Source organism: Seriola aureovittata, chromosome 23 (assembly GCF_021018895.1).
Source record: "Seriola aureovittata isolate HTS-2021-v1 ecotype China chromosome 23, ASM2101889v1, whole genome shotgun sequence".
Lineage (NCBI taxonomy): Eukaryota > Metazoa > Chordata > Actinopteri > Carangiformes > Carangidae > Seriola > Seriola aureovittata.
Genome location: NC_079386.1, coordinates 6,710,976 through 6,737,138, shown reverse-complemented (window position 1 = coordinate 6,737,138; position 26,163 = coordinate 6,710,976). Strand labels below are relative to the sequence as shown.

General features: G+C 42.5%; 1 protein-coding gene across 3 annotated transcripts in view; it reads right to left on the bottom strand.

The window, feature by feature from the left end:
* slc8a4b (solute carrier family 8 member 4b) overlaps positions 1-26,163 on the bottom strand; it is a 100,505-nt gene that overhangs the window by 18,639 nt on the left and 55,703 nt on the right. For all 3 annotated transcript variants that reach the window (XM_056369352.1, XM_056369353.1, XM_056369354.1), the window contains exon 11: positions 25,865-26,057. In XM_056369352.1, the coding sequence (XP_056225327.1) occupies positions 25,865-26,057 (193 nt within the window). The remainder of the gene's footprint in view (positions 1-25,864; positions 26,058-26,163) is intronic.

Genomic DNA, 26,163 nt, shown 5'->3' with positions numbered 1-26,163 from the left:
TTAGTTGCCTAAACCAAACAATGTCTTAACTACAGTTCATTAATCATAGCCACAATCTTTCCCTAGTCTTGCCACGTGCAGTTTATGCGTAGTGTAAACAGCATGAATATGTAAAACACCAGCATTGTACATAAGGTAGATGAGGTTAGTCAGTCCTGTGCTTTGGAAAGGCCCTAGTACAGTGTACGCTACGACAGTGTAATACTATTGCTATATGTTATTTTGACTCCAGTTTGACATTGTTAGTTGTTAATTTGGCTTTAACTTTCGGTGCTTCTATGTAAATCTCATCAGGCTGGTCTCTTTCTGGCCTTTTTCACTCAGAGTATATAATCCTCATTCCAACGCTCCGTCTGCGTCTGACAGGCAGAGAGGAAGAGAGTGTTCATTTCCACCTGGTTGTGTCATCATATGCTTCACTGTCAGCCATGTTGATTGTGACGCAGTAAATAGGCCTTGGTTCAACAGAGAAAAACAGGAGGGGGGGGGGCATACCTGGGAGGATGGAGAGAGGGAGGTGAGAGAGTGATGGAGGTGTAGAGAAGTAGAAGCACATTGTTTTCATTGGTGAGCTGTCACAGCAACAGTGGATAAAACTGTCTGGATTTGCTATTTCTAGCATCACATCGGCTTGAGCTGCTGCAACTCTCAACAATGTTGCAAACGAAATTGAAATGTTGTTTAGTCAAATGTGAAACACAAAAGGAAAAAACACTTTACACCTAAATGCAAACTCATTTAGGGAAGAGGGAGGAGAGAGACGAAATATATGTTATGATTTATTATGTTTTTTATTGTACAGCAAACTCCTTTGCTTTGATCATTTCCATGCATCTGCCTGTATTTTTCTTTTATCTTATCTAACAATATGCAGTAAAGCTGAGTTCTAAAGAAAACGAGTCATTGTGTGAAGTCTTTACAGCCTTTCATAAACCAAAAACACTCAAGTGTAACTAATGTCTACATTTTTCCACATCATACTACATTAGATATATTTACATATTCAAGAACCATTTTATCTGAGCCTTGATTTAAAGTGAATTAACTGGAAACATTAAAAAGTAAGGTGCAAATAGCTAATGTTAGCTTAAATACTGTAGCTGCCGAGCTACAGCTGACAAAAAAGTAATTTCAGAAGTTCATTGGCTAGAAATGAGAGGTCGACTTTTTTTCTGCCTCTGAAATCAAGGACTCGTATGTTGAAATCAAGAACTCATAGAAATGACTAATTTATAGATTAATAGAATTTTGATGGTAAATCTGCCACCGCTATCACGGTAATGGAAAGATTGACGGGTGTATTAACAGGAAAGGACAGTTTGAGAAAAAAGAAAAAAAATACGAACATAAAGTAGAATGAGAGAGAGAGAGAGAGAGAGAGAAGAGGAGTGAAGACGGAAAAAGAAGGAGACAGACAGAAAGAGGCTGAAAGAGGAGTATGAGTAATGCATAGACTTCACTGAGATGTGAAGGGTTACGATTCAATACACAGTGTTCACTTGGGGGGACAAAAGTGCACACATGTACACACACGTATACACACACACACGCACGCACGCACACGATCACAATTTACCTTGCATATAATTTACAATGATAAGGAACATGCATGCACACACACACACTGGATATGGACAAAATGTTTTCCATGTTGCACATCATACACATTACACAGATTGTATGAACAGACAGCCGGCCACCCCCACATGCATTCATGCTTCACTACTGATACAATAACACATACACACAAATTAGAAACACGCAAACAAAACAGCTCAATGTACACAGACATGCATGAAAACGTGTTCCAACCAAACACTTGGGGGATTCATTAACGTATGTATGCACTAATCTGGCCAATTTACACACTGCAGACAACACACACACACACACACACACACACAAATACTCTCACACTGACTGCAGAGCGTTCATTATTCATAGTTGGTGCTGGCTGTAGCAGCACTCCCATCTGCGCCCTCTTCTCTCCAGCTCTGTCTCATCCCTCATTAGGGTCTCTTTTAGCCCCTTCTTCCTCTCCTCCTCCTCTTCTCTCAAACATTTATCTTTTCATCAACTAAACCCAAATCTTTCTTTCTCTTTTTTCTTTTAGTCATACATGTGAATATAACCTCATGGATTCAGTAAAGCTCCAACATCCCTGACTTGCGAGCCAACAATACTAATCCTGGGGACTATCAGAGGGGGTCCAGGGTCTTTTCATGGTTTATGAAGCTCTGGCTTTAGATGCCAAGTATTTTAGTTGGGACCAAAGACCCCATTCTCTGGGACTATGAAGAACATCTGTGCAAAATTTCATGACAACCCGTCCAATAGTTGTTGAGATGTTACAGGCTGGACTAAAGCCGTGGACTGACATCCAGAGCCGTACCACTACAATGGTTAAAGATAACATACAAATTATGACCAGAGTGGTAAGCTTACACTTGCAAGTTAACTATAAGCTAGAGCTGAACAATTAATCAAAAATATTATCGAAATCGCAATATGTGCATAAGTGCAATATCTAAATAGCAGGAGCTGCAGTTTTCTGATAAAGGTAGAATGTGTCACAACGATCCGTTATCAGTGAAGTATTGTGGTGACTATGATGTCACGGTCTATAAATCAAATTCTCCAGATGTAAGGAAACCAAAAAAAAATCACACCATCATCATTTTGATTACCATTCCCACTAAAATCGTGATTTTTGTAAATGCAAAGTTAACTTATTCTACCAGTGCCTGTGTTGGCGCTGAACCTCGCCGAGCACAAACGTCAACATTAGCTCTGGTCCCGACATGATGACGGTGTTCTTTGAGATGGACGGGTTTTTCCTGTTTTCTTGTTGTTGAGTTGTAGCTGCACATTGTTGGGGATGTTACTACTGGAAATGCTATTTGCCAAAATGTGCTCTTGAGCTCACGCCCAGCACAACCTTGACTAACTTGTTCTGAGTGATCTGGAGTTTGTTTATGTGTTTTTCCCAGTAGGTGAAGTGTCCACAGCTGGGTAGGCTACAATGGGAATTTCCAGCTTTGATTAATAACTACATCACTGTCCATAATCCAAACAGTTTCCAGTCAAACACAAGATGTGTTATTGCAGACAAGAATTATTCCTGAATTGGATTTGCACTGCTGCTTCCTGTGAGTTTATGAAATCTGTTGAATTTGTCCAAAAAAACGTTTAAACATCCCAGATATTAAACATCTGAAAAATAGAAGCACAACCATGTAGACTGCAAACTTGTCACTGTATTGAATTCGGGCTGTTCTTCCAACAGACACAGTCCTGAAAGCAACACATTACTTCTCTGCCACTTTGATTCATCCCTCTCTCCACCTCTCTCTCTCTCCCTCTCTCTCTGTATTTTTACCTTGTTACTTTTTGACACCTGCTCCCCAGAAAGTTCTTCTGTCAGAAAGTAGCCTCAGTGCCCCGGTCTGTCAACAGACTGACACAAGACACACACACACACATACACACACACACACACACACACACACACACACACACACACACACACACACACACACACACACACACACACACACACACACACACACACACACACACAAGAGCCAACTTCACTGAACATATAACTCACACTGCCAGAAATAGAGGCAGAGAAAGGGAAAGAAAAAAAGAGAGTGACAAAAAAGGTCAACAAAAGGTAGTGATGATTGAAAAGCCCCAAACAGAATCAAGAGGGTGTAAATTATTTTAATAGTAAAGCTTTATATCACTGCAGTGTGTGTGTGTGTGTGTGTGTGTGTGTGTGTGTGTGTGTGTGTGTGTGTGTGTGTGTGTGTGTGTGTGTGTGTGTGTGTGTTTGTTTGTTTGCATGAGGCTTTAAAGTTTTACAGAGGTGAATGATTGAGCGACAGTTTGATTTGATTAGTCGAGACCTCATTGCATTACTTAATGGACAAAGCCTCTCCTTATATCTCTGTCTCCATCTCTTTCCATATTCTTTTGGCTCCAGTTCGACTTTTGATTTACAGCCACTGGAAGCCCCGTGTTTATGGGCATGTGTGCATATGTGCGTTTTCAGGCAATGAAAGACTGCCCACCATATTTTTAGGTGCTGTGTTTGTGTGTGTGTGTGTGTGTGTGTGTGTGTGTGTGTGTGTGTGTGTGTGTGTGTGTGTGTGTGTGTGTGTGTGTGTGTGTGTGTGTGTGTGTGTGTGTGTGTGTGTGAGAGAGAGAGAGAGAGAGAGAGGAGAGAGAGAGAGAGAGAGAGAGAGAGAGAGAGAGAGAGAGAGAGAGTATCTAAGAGAACGGCAGCAGCAAACAACTCATTTTCTTGAGTGAGGTTGATTTATACACATACTCCACTTTTACCATTTCTGCTTCTCGCAGCACCTCTAAATCTCTCCTTCTCACACACACAACACACAGACACACACACACACACACACAGTTGTGAGAGAATTGCTGCAACACAGCAAAATTGAGATCATAAAAAATGATTATAAGTTGAAAGTGTAAAACTTGAACAACAATGCTGGCCACAAAGCTTGACAGGTGGAGAAGAGCTGATGAGGACATACATATAGTACAAAGACATCTTGTACTATATGTACATCTTGTACCATCAGCACGCCAGACGACGACGACGACGACAACAACAACAACAACAACAACAACAACAACAACAACAACAACAACAACAGCAACAAACAGGATTACAGTGATTTGATTACAGTAGAAAAGGGAGGCAGCAGAGTCTCCTTGTAGCTCAACTTTTGCTCTCCACCAGCTTCAGAGGGGAAATATCTTTGACTTCTGAAAGCTCCGCTATGTTTGGTAGATAGTCGCTAACTTTGTCTGTCTTCTGTTTTTACTCTGGATCTTCATCGTTGCATTGCATCTTTGCATTTGCTGCATCTCTTATTCTATGTGGTATAACAGACTGGATCTCTAAAACGTCAGATCATCGAAATATTTAAATTACATAAGACGGAGAAGCATATTTGGTAAATTTAGCTTTCTTCTATGTCAGAAGATTAAGATCACGTAGCTCTCTCTAGTATTAGCTGTCTCCTGCTGGTCTCTCGTGGGACAGGGAGGTTAGAGGACAGACATTAGAGGGAAATTTGCTCTGTTATGTAATAATTCACATTTCTATGACATAATTACTTTTCATATGATAAACATGTCAAAAAAAATATATTCCGGTGTCCACACAACTTTGGCTAAATATGTAGTTACTGTGATTTAGCTTTGTAGGTCAGTGTACACCATGATATTAACTTGCTTTTACATAATGGACGATACTGTATATGGATGATGTAGTTAAACTGCAGGCTGACAACTTTGACTTTTCTGATTAACCGTAGCGCCGATAATCAAATAACTGAGTTTCTTTCTACTAAAATGCAGTTCTACAGTATCTACCGTCACACAAATCAGCGTGAAAACTGCTAACACTGGAGTTAGTGGGACTCTGAGAGACAGCAGCTTTTTAGTGTTTAAAGATCGTAGAAAGCGCAGAAAGGCAAAAAACAGAGCAGCACTGTGTGTGATCGAGTGATATGAGACACTGAATCTTTCTGTCTTTGTCGTGCGCACACACACGCATGCACACACACAAACACACACACACAAACACACACACACACACACACACACACACACACACACATCTACAGGAGCAAGTAGGTTGAAAGAAATCCTTCATTCAGCTCTTCTTGTCTGAGTGGAGGCAGTTTGAGGGAGGCCAACAGAGAGGGCGAGCGAGATAAAACGCTTTTAAGGGGTGAGATATTGCCCCTCTTAATGATATTATGGATCGCATAATGAGAAACCGCACAACACACACACACAGACACACACTCTGTGTCACACACAAACACACCCATGCTAAGTGGTCTCCAGCTGCGGTGAGTAATAACAGTAGCATCTCTGGTGTGTGTGGGAAGACAGAGACGGATAGGTGCGGAGGGTGAAGAAGAGGGACAGAATCAGACATGGAAGGAGGAGGATTAGTTTGTGATAGAGAGAAGGTAAGCGAAGGAGGACAAGAAGATAGGATGAGGAAGGGACAAGGAAATGAAGTGAGAGGAAAAAAAAAAACAGCAGGTGAGGCGAGAGCAGAAGAGGAAAAGATAAGATTTCCCCTGCCTCTCACACAGGAAATTCAATATAGTCGGGTCAGTTAGAAAACACACGGATGAAGCTTTCTGGTTCTCCATTAAAGGGTTTCATATGTCCAGGGCCTCCGTCTCACATCTTTAGATTCTAGTATGCGCCAAATTAGACTGAAATGTTCATCTTTTTGCAAAGATTATGTGAGTGAAAAGCTCCAGAGGCAACGGTGGAGTTTTGAAAATAGATATTCCATTAAACTCAACATGTTACTTTTAATCCATAAAAATGTATCGCAGACAGGATTTCACAGGCTGCTTTCAGTTTGTTCTTAACGCAAAATAAATCGCTAGGTTTCTGAATGGAAACTCAATGACTTTTCATCAGTGTGATAAAGGAACATATCAAGGTTACTCTGGGGTGTAAATGTTTATTTGCTGTTAACAATAAAAAAGTAACTGATCAGGATTTAAATATCTTTCGAGTTATGTTTTCACAAATGTATATTTTGTGATATTGCCACTGCTAACAAGAGTGTAAATGAGATTTTGAATGCACAGCGTGACCTGATAATGTATGCCACATGCATCTAGGGCATGGTAATGACGCTAAGACAATTAATGTGTGAAACCCTACACTGAACTGCACAAGAGGCTTTGTCTGTGTGCTGAACATAAATCCAGCTGCAGCCCATCGGTTGCTATGCAAACCCATGATGGAGACTTGAGAGAACTTCACACATACACACACACTTCACATTTTGAGAGCCCAGTGTTTGGGCTTTCTGCCTGAACTAGACTCTCACAAGGGTTAGGGGAATGACAGATGAGCGAGGATGAAAAGGGAGGGAGGGAGTGCGTTAGAATCTCTGAAATGCTTATGCGCGATATAGTATGGAGGATGTATGGTTTCCATGGAAACCACGGAGACAACAAAACACAAAGACGAGTATCACACACATTTACATACAGACGTACAATAAATGCACACACATCACAGCCGCTTGTACACCTCATACATTGAACATGCTCAAGTGTATCTGTGTATCTGTAGATCAGCCCCGGATAGCATACACACGCTGATGCCCTCCTATCTGTATTAAGTTGTGTAGGATTAAGCTATGTCACAAATGACATCATGCATACATTACCCCACACACACACACATATACCCAACACACACAAATCTGCACGATGCACTGTTATCCAGTGCAGCTACTGTACTGTTATCTGCTGGGAACAGAGGAGGAAAAAAACGATGGGGGAGAGGATGAGAAAAGAAATAGTAGCAAGAAATGTCCGATGTAAAAGAGTGAAGGGAGAACGAAGGAAAAGGCTGACAGAGAAAGAGAGAGGAGTGATGGCTAAAGAAGGGGAGGAAGGAGAAAAGAGCGAGAGACATGGAAGGGGAATATGAGGAGGATAAGGAGGAAGAAGGAAAGAAAGTGGTTTTTGGTGAGAAACGATGAGATTTGAATCTCAAGCGGAGTAGCAGCAGGATGACAAAAAAAACTCTTCATTGGATTTACATGAGAGGATGTAATCTGTAGATATTTGTGTTATTTCTGGTGCCACATTTTGCTAAATATATTCTTTTTATTTGGAGCAGGAAAGTAAGAAAACAAAATGTGCTCGTCTCTGCTGATTTATGTGCCCTAATTGAGATTTTTTTCATACCCCTACCCTCTCTTTCTGCCCGTGTGTGTGTTTTTTTTCTGTGATGTGTTACTTGGAGAGCGCCTTGTGAGGAAAGGACTGCACTTAACAGTTTTCATGAGGGAGCAAAAGAGAAAATGAAGGGGAAGTGGAAATTAAAATTTAAAGGAAATATGCGAAATGACCAAAAATAAGTGAATGGAAGTGAATTAGTGATGAACGGCCTCTGTAATTGTGCACAGAAGTGTGAATCAACTGCACGTGTAACCTTCACACATTCGCAGCAATGAACACTTCATTTACATCTTTTATATACTACTATACATGTAAAAAAGAAACAGAATTTGATTCGCACCGACAGTGCATGGAGTCAGGAATGAGGGCTTAGTGCAGCTGAAGAGTTGAGGCTCACGTCTTCAATCATATGAGACAGACAGACCCAGTCTCTTGACATTTTCACATCGCAGTTCGCCCTCCTATAAGTGTAATTTGTGCCCAATCAGAAAGTTAGAAAAGAATATATCAGGACCCCAGCCCGACTCCGTGATGGGTTTTGGGTACAGAGGAATCACGGCGCGCTGTTTGCCTCCGAGGGGAATCGCCCGACCTCATCCGAGCGCACAAATCTGTGAATCAGCTGAGAGTTTTTTGATGTGGCTCGTTCATCATGGGTCAGGGCTTTGACCAAACACTTGACTTTATGTAATAGTTTATGTAATAGCTTGTGCTGTCAGCCATTTTGCATCCTTCCCAGGAAGAAGTACAGCTCAGCCCTGGAAAATGGCACAATTTTGAAAAAGAGACGGGAAAACATCACTTGAACTGTGACGACTACTGTCGCCCGTTGGAATAATAATTCATCATTTAGAAGGCAGCTGTTCATTTTGTCCCTCGGGCGTGAGAAACAGGCAGCAGTTATTTTGAGAAGTGAGCTCAAATTTAAGACACTTTGCAGATCTTCACAGTTCATCTGTACTTGTAAACTGAATGCTAATTGGCTTTGCAGCTGCAGTACAATTATAGATTCTTAATCTGTTTTCTGATGTTTATCGATTTTCTCCACTTTTCACTAACAAGGACACATGGCAACAGTCAAATCTTGACACCGTATTAAAGCATTTTTGGCATCTTATAAATATAAATCTGTACACAACAGTGTGCAGTACATATCATCAATCCCAGACTCTTCAGCTTGACAGTGTTTCAACTTGAGGCTGTCAACAGGCAGTTGCCATAGTGATAATGACCAAGATACCTGATGGCCACCCTATCCTGAAGTTATTGTTGTCTTTCAGAAAAGGTTGTTTAAACGTTAGCGCTGCCGGTTCCACTCTTCCCCCTCCCGCAAACCCTTTTAGTGGCTTTCAATTATACATCAGTTTTTCACAGAGCGCAGAGATGTGCGGAGACATGGGTGGAGGAAGAGGGGGTTCATGATGGAAAACAAATAAGGAAATTGAGATAAAGAATACAGAAATTTAAAAACAAGCCAATGAATGTTAGGATGAAGGATGGTTCAGTCAATGGAGAACAACAGATGAAGAGATGAAAGCGAGTAAAATGCAGGATGGGAAGAAGATTTTCAAAGACAATGAAAAGAACGAGCGAAAAATGAGAGACGGACAAAAACGCAGAGAAATAACCCGACAGACAGACATTACTTCATCTTGATTACTCCTCATTCATCCTCCATCTTTATCATGGCTGGAAAAAATGATGAAAAACAAGCAGTGCCGAAGACAAACGGATAAATGAGTGACAGGAACTCGTCCTTCCTCCTCTTGTGTTGTCTTCCCTCGTTCTTTTATCCTCCTCCCCTCTCTCATTCTCTGTCATCTCGTCTGTTCTCATGTATGTTTCAAAGCTTCTCATCAGATATTTATTTTCTGGTCAAATAAGGGGGCTGCCATGGAGACCCGAGCTGTTTGAAGAATGTTATAACGCACAGGCGAAATCTGTTTCACAAGCGTCTATGTTGTTTGGATTGGACATCAGGACATTTAGTTTTCCTTTGCTTTCCCCTGAACGCAGCTTTAAGGCTGTTGAAGTCTTCTTATTCCTCCCTGTCTGACCACAGTCACGACCTGACACACTGGCCTTTAGCCCATCACTTGTAAACTGTCACACTTTCATAGCGTCCTCCCTCTCCGCTGTCATTCAGCTGTCAATTCAGCACGGTGAAGAATTTGTGACCCACCTCCACCTCCTTCACCACTTCAGCTGTGGATGGCTCAGCATCTCCAATCAAACCACCGATCAGAAGTTTCCCTCTAATGAAGATGTTCTCATCCTCCAGATCCGTTCCTCACCACCAGGGTCTGTAGAGCCCTGAGGGGAAGTTTCCTGTAACTGGAAGCATCTTACGCCTACGCAGCGCTTTCCATGGGCCAGTTTGACCAGTTGCCAAGCCAGGGTTTGTATGGCAGGCCCACTGGTGGGCTGCTGCTAGAGAATGAGTGTAATTAGTGGTGGTGCTCACTAATATAGACAATCTGCTTTGTGTGTACTGGCACCTTTGGTTTGATTGACCGACATTAGCAGCTCAAGGTGAGAGTCTTTAAGCAGTGGGATATATATATCGTCATGCCAACCGCTGCCAAGCCTGCATGCGGCCGATTGCCAAAGGTTTTCACTCACACACACACGCACGCACGCACGCACACACGCACACACACACCTCCTAATTCTCACTCTGCCGCTGGCACAGGAAAAATTACCGCTCCTCTATCTCCCACCTCTCGATCTCCCTCACTTGTTCCTCCTCTCTCTCGCCCCTCTTCCCCTCCTCACATCCCTCCATTCACCACCCAGGGTGCCAACAGTTGGTCTTACCAAATGTGAGCCACTCTCGTGTTCCTCCCTCTCTTCCTCCTGCCCTATTTGTTTTACTTCCCTCCCTCTAGCCATCATTTGCTCCCGTTCTCTTCACTTCCCACCTGCACCTGCCCTTTCCTCTCTCTCTTGTCTTTTCTCCCAGCGATTCATCTGTCTCTCTTTCCCCTGACTCCGTCTGTGTATGTCTTTCTGTCTCTGCCCCCCTCCTTTATCCATTCGTCTTTCTCCCGCTCTCTCTATCTCCTACATTCTCATTTACTGCCTGTCCCTGGGCCTATTCATCTTCCCCTGACACCTTCACTCTCCTCCTATGTTGCCTTCGTATATCTATCTGTCTTTTATCTATCACTCACAATATCTGCACAAGTGTGTTTATAACCTGGAGGTTGTAAGAGGTTTTTATCTTTGACCATCAGGGAAAATTAAGAGTCAGGGCCACAAAGAATATTACTGTGTATCGAGTGGTGCATATGTGAATTATAAAAGTTAATGTAATTGATCGTACAATTTCCCAGCTGCATTTTGAACCTGTTAACAATAACATTTAGACTGACATATTAAAAAACATTGGTTGCAAGTCCCAACTGGAGATCTTTGAATCATAATGTCTCAATATTTCTCCTGAAGGAACAGTTTAAGTGGGATATGGGTTACAGAGGGAGGTCTAGATTTAACTAAGTGAACTGAAACTATGGCTGAACACCTCCCTCAAGAGATTTCACTCTTCTTTCAACCCATTTAGAGGAAAACCACATTGCATAATATTCATTTGAACATTTCCCATTGATTATTCCTCTGTCTGGCCATTTTAATGCATTTAAAGGTTTTCCACATTTCAAAGCAGCATTAACAGATTTTCTTGTGGGCAGCAAAACAAGTTGTAAACACAAACTTGACATTATCATCACCTCATAATAACATGTTAGCAAACAGTTGCCTATTTACGCATCCAGCAAATATGGACAAACATTCATGTTGGCTCTTTAGCTGCTAATGGCACCAAAACGTTCAACAGCTTGCTGTTTTTTTGCTGCTTAGTGCTAGAAAGGTCACGTACAGCGTGTATGTATCAGAGGTTTCTTTGGAAACGCGGTGAGAGCCGTGAGAGTGAATCATGACACTAGCATTTCACGATAAAACCAAAACAATGAGCTAAAAGGCGCTGAAATAATCCGCAAAGAAGGGAACTGCAAAACCTGACAACAATCCTTTGTCAGCTAATCACTATGAGCAACCCCTTCCACATTAGACAAAGTCATTTGACCCACTGCTTATATAAACGGAGTGATGCAGCTTTAAGCAGCTTTTTATGTAAATTGAAGTAAAATTAAATCTACATTCTAGCTTTAGACACTCTTCCTTTCTTCTGTCTCCTTTGGTTCCCCTTTCTTCCTCCATTAATCTGCATCTCACCTTTATCCTCTCTTATCAGTCTCGACTCTTTTTTACAGCCTCTACAGAAACCCCCCCCCCCCCCACCACCACCACCACCACCACCTTCCTCCCCCGCCACCACCCCTCGCTCTCTCTGTCCCTTCATTCAACATGCACTTAGATGAATCTGTGCACTCTCAAGAGCACAACACAGGATATTTGTTTGTTCACGGCATCTCTCTCTCTGTTCACATGCACATCTCTCTCCATGCAGTTTTCCCTTCATCTGCCATCGCGACCGCTTTTTCTGACCAGTATTTACCGACCATTTACGGTCTCTACACTAAGCTTTATTGGCAATGCATTTATAAGAAAGAAATCAATAATCACAAGCCATGGAGTACACTAATAATGGTTCACAACAAATGTACATACAATGTACGTGTGTGTATTTAAGGTCTGCCCTTTAAAAACTTTCTTAGTACCTCCTCTCCATGTTCCTTTAACATTCACAGAGGAAAAAAAGAACAATAAACTTAAGGCAAGGAAGGATGCAAGACAACGATGATAAAGTGAAGGGCAATAAAGATGGAGGGCAAGTGATGAAGCCGTTAGAAGAAGCGATGCAGCGAAGGAGAGAGCAGAAGAGGTGAGAAGGAACGGATGGGTGAACGATAAGACGGTGAGGGATGATATATCATCCTGTAAAATGAAGAAGGAGAAGGAGAAGATATCTAAAGTGATTAATAAAGGAGAGGAAGGAGAGACTGATAGAAGGATGGATGTTGAGGAGTTAGGGGCAGATCGGGGCATGATATTAGGATGGAGACGGAGAGAGTTGGGGGAAGATAAAAGAAGAGAGAAAGACGGACAGAATGAGGGAAAACAGGGAGACAGAAAGATTAAAGAGACGATGAGTTAAACGTGTCAGATGGAGAGGAGAAGAAGAACTGTATCGGAAAGAGTACTGAGAGGGAGGGTGAGGGATGTGAGTTGAGATGGAGAGCTTGTGTGAGTCACATTGTCTCCTCCGCAAGCTATTAGTGATTTAATCACTCTGACATCAGTGTGTGTGTGTTTGTGTGTGTGTATGTGTGTGTGTGCGTGTGTATCATACCAGATTACCCTGAGCTACTGCAGTCAAGAACTGGCTCATCACTCTTCCACAGCAGCGTGCATTCATCATGTCAGAGTCGGGTTTCTCAATCTCTGGGCCGAGACCCCGAACAGGTCACAGGTTCTCATGGGTGGGTCTCCACCTGACTGATGTAAGAGCTTACTAATCTATATCCTCTGTGGGACTGATATTGGTAGCGTGATAAACCACACAACTGATCTAATATGACAGAATTGTGGTGATACAGCAGAAATGCTAAATTTTTACATTTTTCTCTCAGTGGAGTCGCAAAGATTAGTGAAAAAGATTAATAAACAGGAATAAAAAGACAGTCACTAAACTAAGACGAGCATGAATGAGTATTCAAACAAGATGTCATTATCGAGGAGTGTTACAACTTGAGAAAAGAAACTACACTTTGCTACCCGACATGTACTGAATTCGAATGATGTCATTTTTAGAGGGGGTAAAAGAGAGAATAAGCATCCCACCAGAGACTATGGAGAGAGGCTTGAGGAGCGGTTGTGGCTTACTAGCACTAGCAAGTCCCAAATGGCTAGCATGTTAGCTGGAAGTACCAGGAAATCAACAGGTAGCAGCAGTTTACTAACTAGTTCTTACATCAACAAGCTTCGAGAACCAAACATTGTGTGAAGACACACAGATGGATTCTGCTCACATCACGAGCAGATACTGACGGTTGATGCCTAAATGCAATCAAGATCAAGCATGAATGACTTGATTATTTTTCCCAAAATTCCTCTTTGCTGTGTTTTTCATTCACTGTGAATGAAAGACTGTTGATTGAGCACTGTTATTATCATCACCTACAATCAATACTGAGTTGCTTCTAGAGACAAAACATAGGAAATCATTTTATTTAAATTCAATCCTCTTTCTCTTCAAATCAAATTCAGAAACATTGTTATCCACGCACTTATTACCTAATTGCACTGCATTTAACACTTTTTGCAATCAGACTACTTATCTTATTCGTTGTAAAATCTGACCAGTGATTCTCTTTTGTACTGGACAAGAGTTTAGTAATCCCCGCCACGGGATAGTCTGAGGCTGCGTTATCATTTCACTCCACTTCATTAGTTTGATACTGCCATCAGAGCAGTATCCAATCATGCACAAACAGAGGTCACTGCTCTAAGTGAATTTAACAATGCCCTCTGACCAATCGGAGGCTGAACTGTTGGGTAATATGAGCCCATGCACTCAGTGTGGCAGATGAAACAGACTTTACTTGCCAAATCTCTTCAGGATGTGAATTGATAGAAGTTCAGAGGAAACAAGAGGGGAGAAAAGTAGGGAAGCAAAGAAAGGCCCAGTGGATTTGAATCTTATAAGCGCCGGATTGTGAAATAGTAACTAAAGCAATGAGTCGATCAATAGAATTTTGTTTGTTCTATCCCCTATCCTATCAGGTTACCATTTTTCAGTCATGTACAATAGAAGCTCAGAAGAGCCACTTGAATTTTATCTGAATTTGTGAACCTGAGGGTCAAAAAGATTCTGAAAACTTCTGCCGTAGCGCAGAGGTCGAGCCTCTTCTGCCTACGTCCTAGAATGCATTAATGAACAGAGAAGAAGGAGGGCGCTGTTCTTCCAGCTCTTTCAGGCTCTTTCGACGGCAGATGGTGGAAGGAGTGAAGAACTAATTTTTAAAAACCACTTCCCACATGTTCATCCTCCAGAAACATACACACACACACACAGAGGAAACATTGGATTCATTGGAAAACCGAAAACAAGAGCATTGGTGTGAAACAGAGGCATTAGAGAAATGGCATGTTTGTTAATAAGAGAAATCCAAGGATGGTATAATTAATTTAATGGATTCATAAAAGGCCTACCATGTTCCGTATCCAAGCGTTTACATATATGTAGCAGTTAATTTAGTGTGCTGAGGAAGTGTTTAAAAAAACTTGCAGTCAGACTAAATAAATGGAAAAGTGGCACCCCAGCTGACCCACCCTGGACTTTCTACCACAGCCTCATTGGTCAGTGAACCCAGCACTCAGGCCTTTAATGTGGTCTCGGTGTGGCAGGGTGGGGGCCAGTGGAACAGGGTGGCCCCGGGGCAGATGGGAAGCAGGGAGTAGAAGGAGGTATAGTGGGTGTTTCTGCCCCCTGTCAAGGCTCTAATCACGGGCATGGAAGGGCAGAGGACCAGCAGCCTGTTGCCACAGCCTCACGGTACGTTTCCGAGCCGTGATTACAGGGTGTGTGCAGTCCACGGAGGTTTGATCACAGGGATTTGTTGGCAAGAGTCGGTATATGCATGTGCTTCTGTGCTTCTGTGTGTGTGTGTGTGTGTGTGGGACTCTGACCATAGGGTGTGTTTGTGCGAGTGTGTGTATGCTTGGCAGAGAAAATTGCTGGGACTGCAGGGCTAAAAAAACAACCACAGGGCTAAGAAGTAGAAAAAGAGAGACACAGAGAGACTGAAAAAGAACAGCAACGGGGAGCAACAGAGAAGCTAAATGGCAGAATTGTATAACAAAGACACAGCTGTATGGAGGGGAAGAGGAAGCAGCAATAACAGGGGCAAAAAAAGCAGATGGGCACAGACAGAGGCAGCAGGGTTAGCATTTCAAAGTCAAAGCTGCTTCGACTGAAAGCCGTTTTGTATTTTAGCATCACGACACACCTGTCTGAACCACTTCTACACAATCCATCACTGTAACTTTAAGTGCCGGGTTGTTGGTGTCGTCTCAGACCCACAAACCAAGGGACTTTTCTACTGTTATACAGCAGCGCTGCAAGACAAAGACGCTGAGCGGAGCCAGAGGCGGGGATTAAAAATGAGTTGAAATTGTGGTTGGTCGAAGCCAGAGGTGTGTGTGGGTATGTGTGTGTGTAAGGCAGCCAGTCGAATTACAGTAGCAGGGAGTTTTCTACGTCAATAGGCAAACAACAGACGGCGGCTGCCACATCGATTTCAATGCACAGCTGAAACATAACACACACACGGAGAGAAACGGCTGCACACACAGAAAAGCTTCTAAAGTTGTTAAAGATGTTGACTTAAGCCTCTTAACTTTGACTGCTCTGACATTAGAGGAGATGAGGAGAAGGGTGGGGGTCGAAGAGAGAGAGCGTAAGAGGAGGAGGAGGAGGAGAAACAAGAAGAAGCAGGAAGGAGAGGGAGAGGAAAAGAGAGGATAAAAGCACAAAATGAAAGATGATGGAGAGAGAGGCTGATTTCATCTTTTTCTTTCTCTTTCCCCTCCGTCTTCATTTTTACTCCACCGACTCTTTTTTTCCGTCTTCATCTCTTTCTGTCCTTCGTCTTTCTCTCTGTCAGGCAGACCATGACTATGCCAAAATGTGATTTGCTCTTTTGCTCTGCTAATCTTCATAATCCATTTGGCAAATGAATGATTTCCTTTACTAATTAAAGAACAAACAATGGATGTGCATCCCACACACACATACACACACACACACACACACTGGTAGAATCTGACAAGAGATGTTACAGAAATTCAATAACAGATTAAATAAATAAAAGAGAAAATTGGAAGGCAAAAATAATGTGAAGCACAAAACACTGCGCTCAGTTTTTCAACTTTCAGTGCAACAAAAAAATCCTTCGAAGAAAATCACAAATCAAAAATCGACAACTGCTTCGTCTTGTACACCCATAATTTCTCCCTTTTATTCCCTATCTTTCTGTTTTTCTGTCCATCTCTGTTGTCTCCCCTTTGTTGTGCTTACAATGGAAGGGAGGGATCAAAAGTTGCTAAGGCAACAAACAGAGAGAAGAAGAAAGAAGAAAACCCTGCCATCCTTATGGAGACGGAGGAATCCATGACGTTCTTCAGCAGAGAAACAGGGGGAAGCTGAAAGTGTTTATCTGCCCATTAGCAGGCTGCTATTTGAACCTGAAAGGATGTGGTGTGTGTAGAACAGATGGGAGGAAAAAATGTTGCTGCCAAGTGTGAAAACAGTCCTGAAATGCACAACAAATACTGACGGTCTAATGTTAAACTAAGCTTCAAGAGTGCTTTTTCTACAGTACTGCACTTTCTATAGCAGCTCTAGTGTACAGACTCTACTGATGAGTAGAAAAAGACAATGTGCTTGTCCTCTTTATCTTTGGAAAACAAAAAATACACTAACAGACAACAACACAAACAACAACACGGCCTCATAACTGCATGATCTATTACCAGAGGCTGGTTTTAACCGACTCTGCATACAGCATACAACTTCTGTTCATGCTGTGTTTGTGACAGCCAACGGTCGAACAGCTGACAATTCTAACACGTGTGATTCATGCGAACATCCTTATAATGACATGTTTTTTAGTCTCATACTTCACTGTATGATTGGTTAATTGTGTCGTTACCCATGATGCACAACAGCAGTCACATCTGGTAAACAGCACCTGCTTAGACTCAGGCTAACATTGAAGAATAAAATCCGAGCTGCTGTCTGAAACCAGTTTAATCTCAGTATGATGATAAACCAGAGACACGCAGTGACTTTTACAAAACCAGCTACTATTTTCCTGCCTCAACATGCTGCCTCAACCTCCTCAGACTCACTGCAGATCAGAGAAACTTGATCCTTGATCAACAGACCAAAAGATGTCTTAAAATAACAAAAAAGCAGAACAGAATTAAAAGGCTTGGTTATTATGTTTCATGCCACGGTTAACTACGTAAATTGAATAATTATCTATGAAAGCTTTCCTTGAAAAAGGAGTTATTAAAAGCTGCTCCACAATACCTAACTCCTGGGTTGACCAAGGTTATTAAATAAGATGTCATATACTGATTTGAGATGAAAAATCACAGTGTAATTACTTACTACTGCTGCCTCTTATCGCTTAGGAAGAAAAGACTGCTGAAGTAATTTTCTAAAGCACAACTAGACTTTCCACATGTATCCTCGCATGTCTATAATAATGCGCGCAATATCATAACTGATCTCCGAACAGTGCAAGCTGAGTCAAGGGCAGCTTGACAAACACACTTGGCTGATGTTAGTCTCCCGTCAAAGATCCCAGGAGTTCCTCAATGGTCAAACGTCCAAAAAATGCTGTTCCCCTCTCTATTTGACAAGCCCCAGCCTTTGTCAACAGGACACGGTCACGCCCACGAAAATGACAGAACAGTAGATACAATCAATCGCTGGAGGTCAAGCCAGCTTCCAGAGACAGTAGCCTGCTGCAGCCACAAGAGGTACATTTTTTTGGGAGACAACGCTGTCCTGAGATGTAAGGAGCGATATCACTTTGACCTCTGTATGGTTTTAATTGATGCTTGTTTTTAGCTTTAACTAGTAAAGCACTGTTTGCCTTACTTATCCTGACGGCACGCCACTGTGATAAACAGTTTATTAAGCAGTGTGCTGATAAGCAGGAAGGGCACAATGTGCAAACATGCTGATTGTTTGGAGAATGTTAAAGATGCTCAAGTGTGTGTGTGTGTGTGTGTGTAGGAATAAGCAGAACAGATGATGTGACACCCAACAAAAATGACTGTATGCAAATATAGAGAGATTTTGAGACACACACACAAACACACACACACACACACACACACACACACACACACACATACACACACAGACACAGACATGCACTTGTAGCAGCAGGCAAAGTGAAGCACTCACACGAACATGAATGCATCTGTATGTACATGTGCAGAAAGACTCGAGTGCACACACACTCTTACGCAGTCGTACAGTGCATTTGGAGTTCGGGGATTTGGAGTTCAAAGGATGTTTTATTTTGGGAACAGCTTTGGGTTAGTCACCCTACTTTGGTGACAGACGGAGAAACAGGTTGCAAATATCAAACACTTTATAAGCACTGTAACACACGCGCGCACTCACCCACCCACCCACACATGCACACAAACACACACACACAGGCTCACACTCTCACTTTCCGCGTATTTCCTCTGTGTCTCTCTTATTTCCCAGAAACATCTCGCCAACGGGAGAATGTGTTGTTTAAAACTTACAAGCAGACTTCTCCTTCACCAGCAACCTAATGCATGATCACAGTTCTTCCGACAGCTTCGTCATAAACAACTAAGACGTCGTGTTTGGGCTTCATTAACACATGAAGCAACATGGCAGGATGCTGGGATTATAATCGATACAACTCAACATCGTGTAGTGATGAATCAGAAAGCAAAATGACTGATGATGATGATCATTCTCTCCCACTGAGGGCAAGGTTTCTCATCGATTTGTGCTGTTGTCTACACAGGACAATGAGGTTTCTACATTTGACCATCCATAGCTTAGCAACCGTAGGCGGGTCATGGAGGCGTGCATGGGGCTGTATTAAGGGCTAAACTCAATATATAAAGACAGTGAAGGGTCTTGTCTTTCCAAAACCAAAAATACAAGGGAAAACTGTAAGAAGTGGATTAAATGTACCTAAACGCTTGGTCAACCTAAATGCTCCACATTGTCCGAACAGTATTTACCCCTCTGAAACTCCCAGGGGCGATGTACTACATGGCATCACCTTAGCTACAATGCTAACGTTGCTAGCAAATCACAACATCACTACGTTTCCGAGACTGAAACTGTGTTTTTGTTGTAACAATGTTAGCAGCTGCATCCTCAAGTTCAATTTTAAATAGTAAAGCATCATTTGGAGTGTTTATCTTCCAAAAATGTTGGAGGTGGTTTGTAAGGAAGTGAGTGCATGCACACGCTCATACACACACATCCTGAACACACACAGGGGAAGGCGGTAATTGAACAGGCGTTGACGCAGTTTGATGGCGACACCTGTTTGAAATTTATAATGAGCAGCCAGGGGAGAGCGCCACACACACACACACACACACACGCACACACACGCACGCACGCACAGACACACACACTCACACAGTGTTGCCTGTGTCTTGGCTGTGACTATGCACTGAGTTGCAGGTCAGAGGAAGGCTAAGAATAAACTGGTCCTGCTGAGCGCCCCTCTCTCTCTCTCACACACACACACACACACACACACACACACACACTGTACTTTGTCTTTGACTTCTGCACACACACATGCCCTCTGATTAACAAAAACAACAAGAAATAGAGAGAAAACAGAGATGAGCTGCAGACAGATAAAGAGATGCAGGGAACAGACTCCACTGGCGAACAAGAGAGAGATAAGTAAACAAAGCACCGTCTGACCGAACAGAGAGAATTAATTCATTCCTGCAGTACATACTGGAGTCTACATAGCGAATAAATATATTCACTGTGCTGTATGCTGCATATGCGTAAGTGTGATTTCCCACAGAAAAAATTAAGAAAATAATAAACTGATATTAACACACTTACACACATATTAATTTACTCCCTCTCTCCATCACTTCTGCTCTTGCTTCATCATTAAGTCATGAAACGCAGACTAGTTCCTTTCTCGTCCTCCTCAACCTTGGCTCTGTGACTCTATACTCCTCGCTCTTTCCCCTCGCACGTGCTGTTGAAGAGTGTGTATGAAAAGATGATTTCTCTGTGGGAATTCATGTCCATGCTTTATTCCATTCACACGTTTTACACTGCTATACTACTTTCCCCATAATTTGAATGACAGGGCGGTGCACTGGTTAACACGAAGTCTTAAATTAGAGGAACCAAGTTTAAAGAGGGACAGTGGGTTTCCCAAAGAAGCATTCAAGAGCGAAGCCACACACACACACACACACACACTCCGGTGGGATCTTATTGACATCAGCTGTCAGTGGTGCTGTGAATGACACAAAGAGATGTTTTATAATCCACAACGTTCAGCTTGCTGCCCTTAATAACTCACATTCATGTAAACTTGATTTAGCTCCTGCTCAAGGCAAACATCATTCTCTCAAATTCACACTGATCCTAAAACGAGGCAGCATAAGTCCCTATAAGTGTAGTGGATACTGTGTAAGCATATGGCGAACAACATATTGTACGCACCACAAATACAAAGAAATGGGAACATATGGAAGCTGAAAATGCCACTGGGAAAACGAGGAAGGAGAGTAGGACATCGATGGCAAAAATGTGTAAGTGTGTAATTTAATTTTCTTATTTTCTAATTAAAGTCTCATCACTCATTTTATATCAAAGGCAACAAGGAATATCAGTTTCCATGATAAAAGTTCTCAGGTAATATAGTTTTTGGTTCTTTCTGCAGTTTCTGGAGCCTCCTACAACTCGATGGGAGGTGCTCATTAATCTACGATCACGTCTCAGAGAGTCTTCAGTATGGTGTTCAGTGGAAACTCCTCCTAAGCTTAAGGAACAGGACCTGGGTCTTTCAAAGTCCTACAAGCCTATAACGCAGACTTCCAGTTATGCATCAGTAGTCTCCAAGTCTGAGTCACTATGACATCATCAGGGTTATATTCTCAGACTTGACAGAGCTTCTTCAGAACCACTTTAGGTCTAATTATGGTGGAGTGCCCCATTACATGCACATTTCAGCAAGCATCCACCTTGCTGAAGTAGAAGTAATCGGCCCCAGGGAGCGCTCAGCTGATACCTGACCTCTGACCTCTGACGAATGGCGGCATAAAAAATTGAGAATTGCGCTTCGATGTTTATTTTCCTTCTCCACTACCTTTTCGTCTCCTCTGCTCTTGTCAGTTCGGCCTCGGTGCCTTTCAGATTTTCCCCAAGATTGGTCGGACATTTTCGTTTACTGTTTTCTCTAGCTTTTAGGAAAGTTGATTCCAACAGAATAAACAAGAGAAGGGACAGATTATTACTGGGCTGCTTCAGTGCATCTATATAGACAAAAACGGTAAACAATACTATTACGAATGAGTGAAGGAAGAAACACTGTAGGGGGGACAAGAGAGAATGGAGGGAGTGTGTGGACGCTGAGTTATGTCTTGGTTGTGATCCAGCTCAATTGCTTTGGCAGTAAGTCCCTTTTCTCTGAGCAAAGAGTTCGACAGAGATGGATGGATGGAGAAGATGAGGAGAGGGAGGAAATATGGCAGCAGGAAGAGGTGTAGAGAAGGTAGAGGAGGTGAGAAAAAGAAGATGGAAGAAGAAGAAAAGGTGTCATGTACAGGGGGAGGAAGGCAAAAAGGGAGGAGAAAGGGGAGGAAAAGTCTGATGGTGTAAATAGGTAAGGGGAAAGACGGAAAGGGAGGAAGTCGATGGTGTGCAGGAGCAAGGGATAAGGGAGGGGGGAGAGACATGAGATGACAGGGATGTGAGGGTAGAGGAGAAAGTGAAGGAGTGAAGGAGTGGGGGGGGCAAGGGAGGAGTAGAGGAGAGGGATGACAGAACGCATCCTGCGTGGAAGAAATTCTAAAAATATACCAACTGAAATATGGGGGACGGGAGGAAGAGGGGGGAGACTTGACAGAGCTGAAGAAAGAAAGAAAGAAAGAAAGAAAGAAAGAAAGAAAGAAAGAAAGAAAGAAAGAAAGAAAGAAAGAAAGAAAGAAAAAGCAAACTCAAGGTCAACTAATGGAAAAATGTAATGAGGCAAAGACAGAAAGGACAGAAAAAAAAGGGGCTTACATTAGTGTAGAAGAGGGAGGAAAAACACACTGAGAGGGGTAGCAGTGTGGAAAGACAAAAAAAAGGGGGGGGATATTACGAGATTGTGCAAACTGAACAAGTGAAGGAAGAGACTGAGGAAGTGAGAGAAGGAAGAACAGAAAGATGAGAACGAAAAGCGGGATAAATAAACCGAGGGAAAGGGCTTGTGGGATATTGATAATGAGGCAGGTAGTAAGCCACCTTAAGCCCAAAGTCAAGAACTGATTGGACTTCTCATGGGTGGATGGATGGACTGAGAGGATAAGAGAGTAAGAAAAAAAGAAAGAAAACATGGTAGAAGCGCAGATGAGCATTGACGGTTGAGGAGAGAGAATACGCGAGGGAGTGAGGACAAAAGGATAGACAGAGTGCTGAATAAAAGGTGGACTGTGGAGGGAAAGAACGGGAGAAACGGATCAATATGTCAGTGGGGTTTCCTCTCCGTCACATCCCTCTCTCCATATCCTCAGACTCCTTTACATGGAAACATCTGATTATCGATCCGTCCCCTCCTTTCCCCCAGTTTCAGTCCGCTCACCCAGCTTTTTCCAGCGCACCATGTCCGAAGCCCCTCGTGTCTTTCCTACCAACCATCCGTTTCCTCTATTCCCCCTCATCTCACTGTCTTTGGGGTTTTTTCAAAAAGACATGAGCCAGCAGGATGAGGACAGTGGAGCAGAGTTATTATGGTAGTGGTGGAGTGTAGTAGAAGAACCTGAGCCTCTCATGTATGCTAATACTGTTTTGGTCCTGTTTGTGCAAGTTCTTTCTAGTTTTGAGCAGGACACATTAATGCAGCTGAACCGTGACCCTGAGATCTGCAACATCATACTGCAGCCGAGGCAAAGTCACATTCAACAACCTTCTTATGTCAAAATAAATAGGGATAATGGCTAAAAAGCTACTACACTAAAGTATTCAACAAGACTAAGAGTCTACAGCCATGCAAGCAACTCTAAGGCTAGGAGTAGCAGTAACATATGCAGCAGGTAAAATGTTTACCATGTTCACCGCGTTAGTATAGCATGTCGGCATGCTAACATTTGCTAATCAGCGTTACTCTCAGTATAGCTGAGGCGGATGAAATTACCGGTTGTTTTGCAGGTATTTATAATCTTACAATATTTCAGTCCAGACCAAAATGGCAGACCAGCCGACAGACCAACAGAGAGCAATGCTTTAACTGTTGTTAAAAAAAAAAAAGTTTTCACAAAATGTGTTTTCAGTCTTAACCTGTGCTATAGAAACTTGCATCAAATGATCTACAATTGTCTGTTAGTCTTTTAAATGTGTTGAATCTATTGTGTAGCTACTAGAAAAACTACTTAACTTAGTGCACATACTTTTTTAGCTCTGGGTGCTGCTTGCTGAAAGTGGGTGTAGTGCCCTAATCAAAAGGTGAGACTTTTTTAAAGTTTGTGTATGATTCCTGCAGTGATTCTCAGATGCATCAGAAATACGGGCCATGCGCTGATAATTCCCATCCAGCAGAAGAAGATGCTTATTTGTTTTATATTGTCTTATATGTTTACTCTTAACCCACAAAGTTACATCCTTTTTGGCGTAGAATATCTGTATAATCCTCTTGTAGCAAACACAACAGTGGTTTCAGTTGCACATAATCTAATCTGCTACAATCTCGACTCCATTCACATCAGCCCTCTCTTTAGTTTCCTGTTCTGACACAGAAGCAACGGACTATTACTGAGCTACCAGAGGGCATCCTTGATCCTACAGTATATCTCTATCTTATCTCACCCCCCACTCCCCCCACTCCTCTCTCATCCCCTCCTGAACTCGCTGTTCACTAGGAGCAGTGATTGCATCATTGATAGTACATCATTTCACACACGCACGCACACACACACACACACACACACACATGCAAAAACACACTGCCCTTGTAGTGACACTCCTACCTAGAGGCTGGCTGGTATCAGATGACCATGAAGCCATTAACTGAATTTTTGTCTGGCACAAACACACAGTCGTACTCCTGCATCTGTGAGGACCGTCGCTGACATAAAGCATTCCCTAGACTCTAACCATAGACCCTAACCGTCATAACCAGAGACCAGTTCATACCTAACCCCAGCCCTTAACCTTAACCCTCAAACAGTCCTTTGAAGATAAAAGTGCCCTCACACACAAGATATAAAATGAATACAGAAGTATGAGAGCACTCACTCTCACACACACACAAACACACAGGTAGACACACACTCCATCTTCCTGGTCTTTCTCTGAGGGTAAGCCACAGATGGACAGCTTTTGAATGGCTTTGCCAACATTTTCTGCCCCTAGACACACACAAGTACACACATCTGTATTATTATACCTGGGAGGATATTCACTGACATAAACATGCTGACTACACCCATGTCATAACACTAAAAACGTATCACTGTTTAAATGTCCTAAGCCTAACCCTGCTTTTAACCTCGTCATTCCAACTGCACTTTGAGGAGGCCAGAACTGAGCGAAACATCCTCACTCTTACCATCTGAAACTCAAATTGGTCCCCATACAGATAGATATACAAGACCAAATACACTCCCACACACACACAAACACTGAGCACTTGGTTTATAGGCCCCCAGGAGTAAGACTGCATTCCCAACCGCTTTATGTATTGGTCAATTTAACACCGCTAACATCAGCATATTAAAAATGCATGTGCCTAAGGAAGCGAGAGCAATTTTGCAAGTGTGTATGTGCATGCACATGCATGTGCAGGCATTTTAATGCAGAGTAGCCTACCTTAAAGAGAGGCATTATTACACTGTTATCTACCTAATAGAGCTATTTATACTGCAAATGCATTTTAAACACCCAGTTAACCTTCACAGCGATTCTTGAGCGGGAGTCAATCACACAGAAAGGAAACAGAGGCAGGAATGTGACGCTGCCAATCTAAAAACATGTCACATTTTGCTAATACAAGAAACATATTTTTGACAAACTGAAGGAATATGACAGGATTTTCTGAGAAGCTGCCCGTTGGTCAACTTTGCCAGGAAGTGAGCAGCCTGTACTGGAACTTATTCACAGTCGAGACCTCTGACTGCTCAGTTATAGAACAACCTGGGAAATCATTCAAATGACTTGTCTGTGATATCAGCAAGTATTCAGTCTATGTATTGTAAATGGAAAGAAATAACATTACTTATAATACTTGTGGACGAATTCAGATGTCCGAAAGACACTTTGGACAGTCTGAAATGTGCATCAACAGTCTCTGAAATATCAGGTACTGACATCATTGACTCACATAGTCTCGTCGTTCTGAAACTCAAGCTTGCCAGAAGCCAGCTCGTAGTCCTCCCCTCCTTTGGCGGTGCCATCCAGGGTTCGATAGGGGACGGCTACCAGGCCTCGGGCTCCTGAAGTCCTGAGCACCTTCACCTCCATCACACCCACGCTCTCACTCACCCTCTGACTGGCACTCTCAAAGGTAAAGATACCTGAGAAAGAAAGAAAGAAAGAAAGAAAGAGAAGACAAAATAGAGAAGGAGAATACATTACGTCACAAGGGAGAAGCACTAGAAAGACTTGAAAGATGTGGTTGAT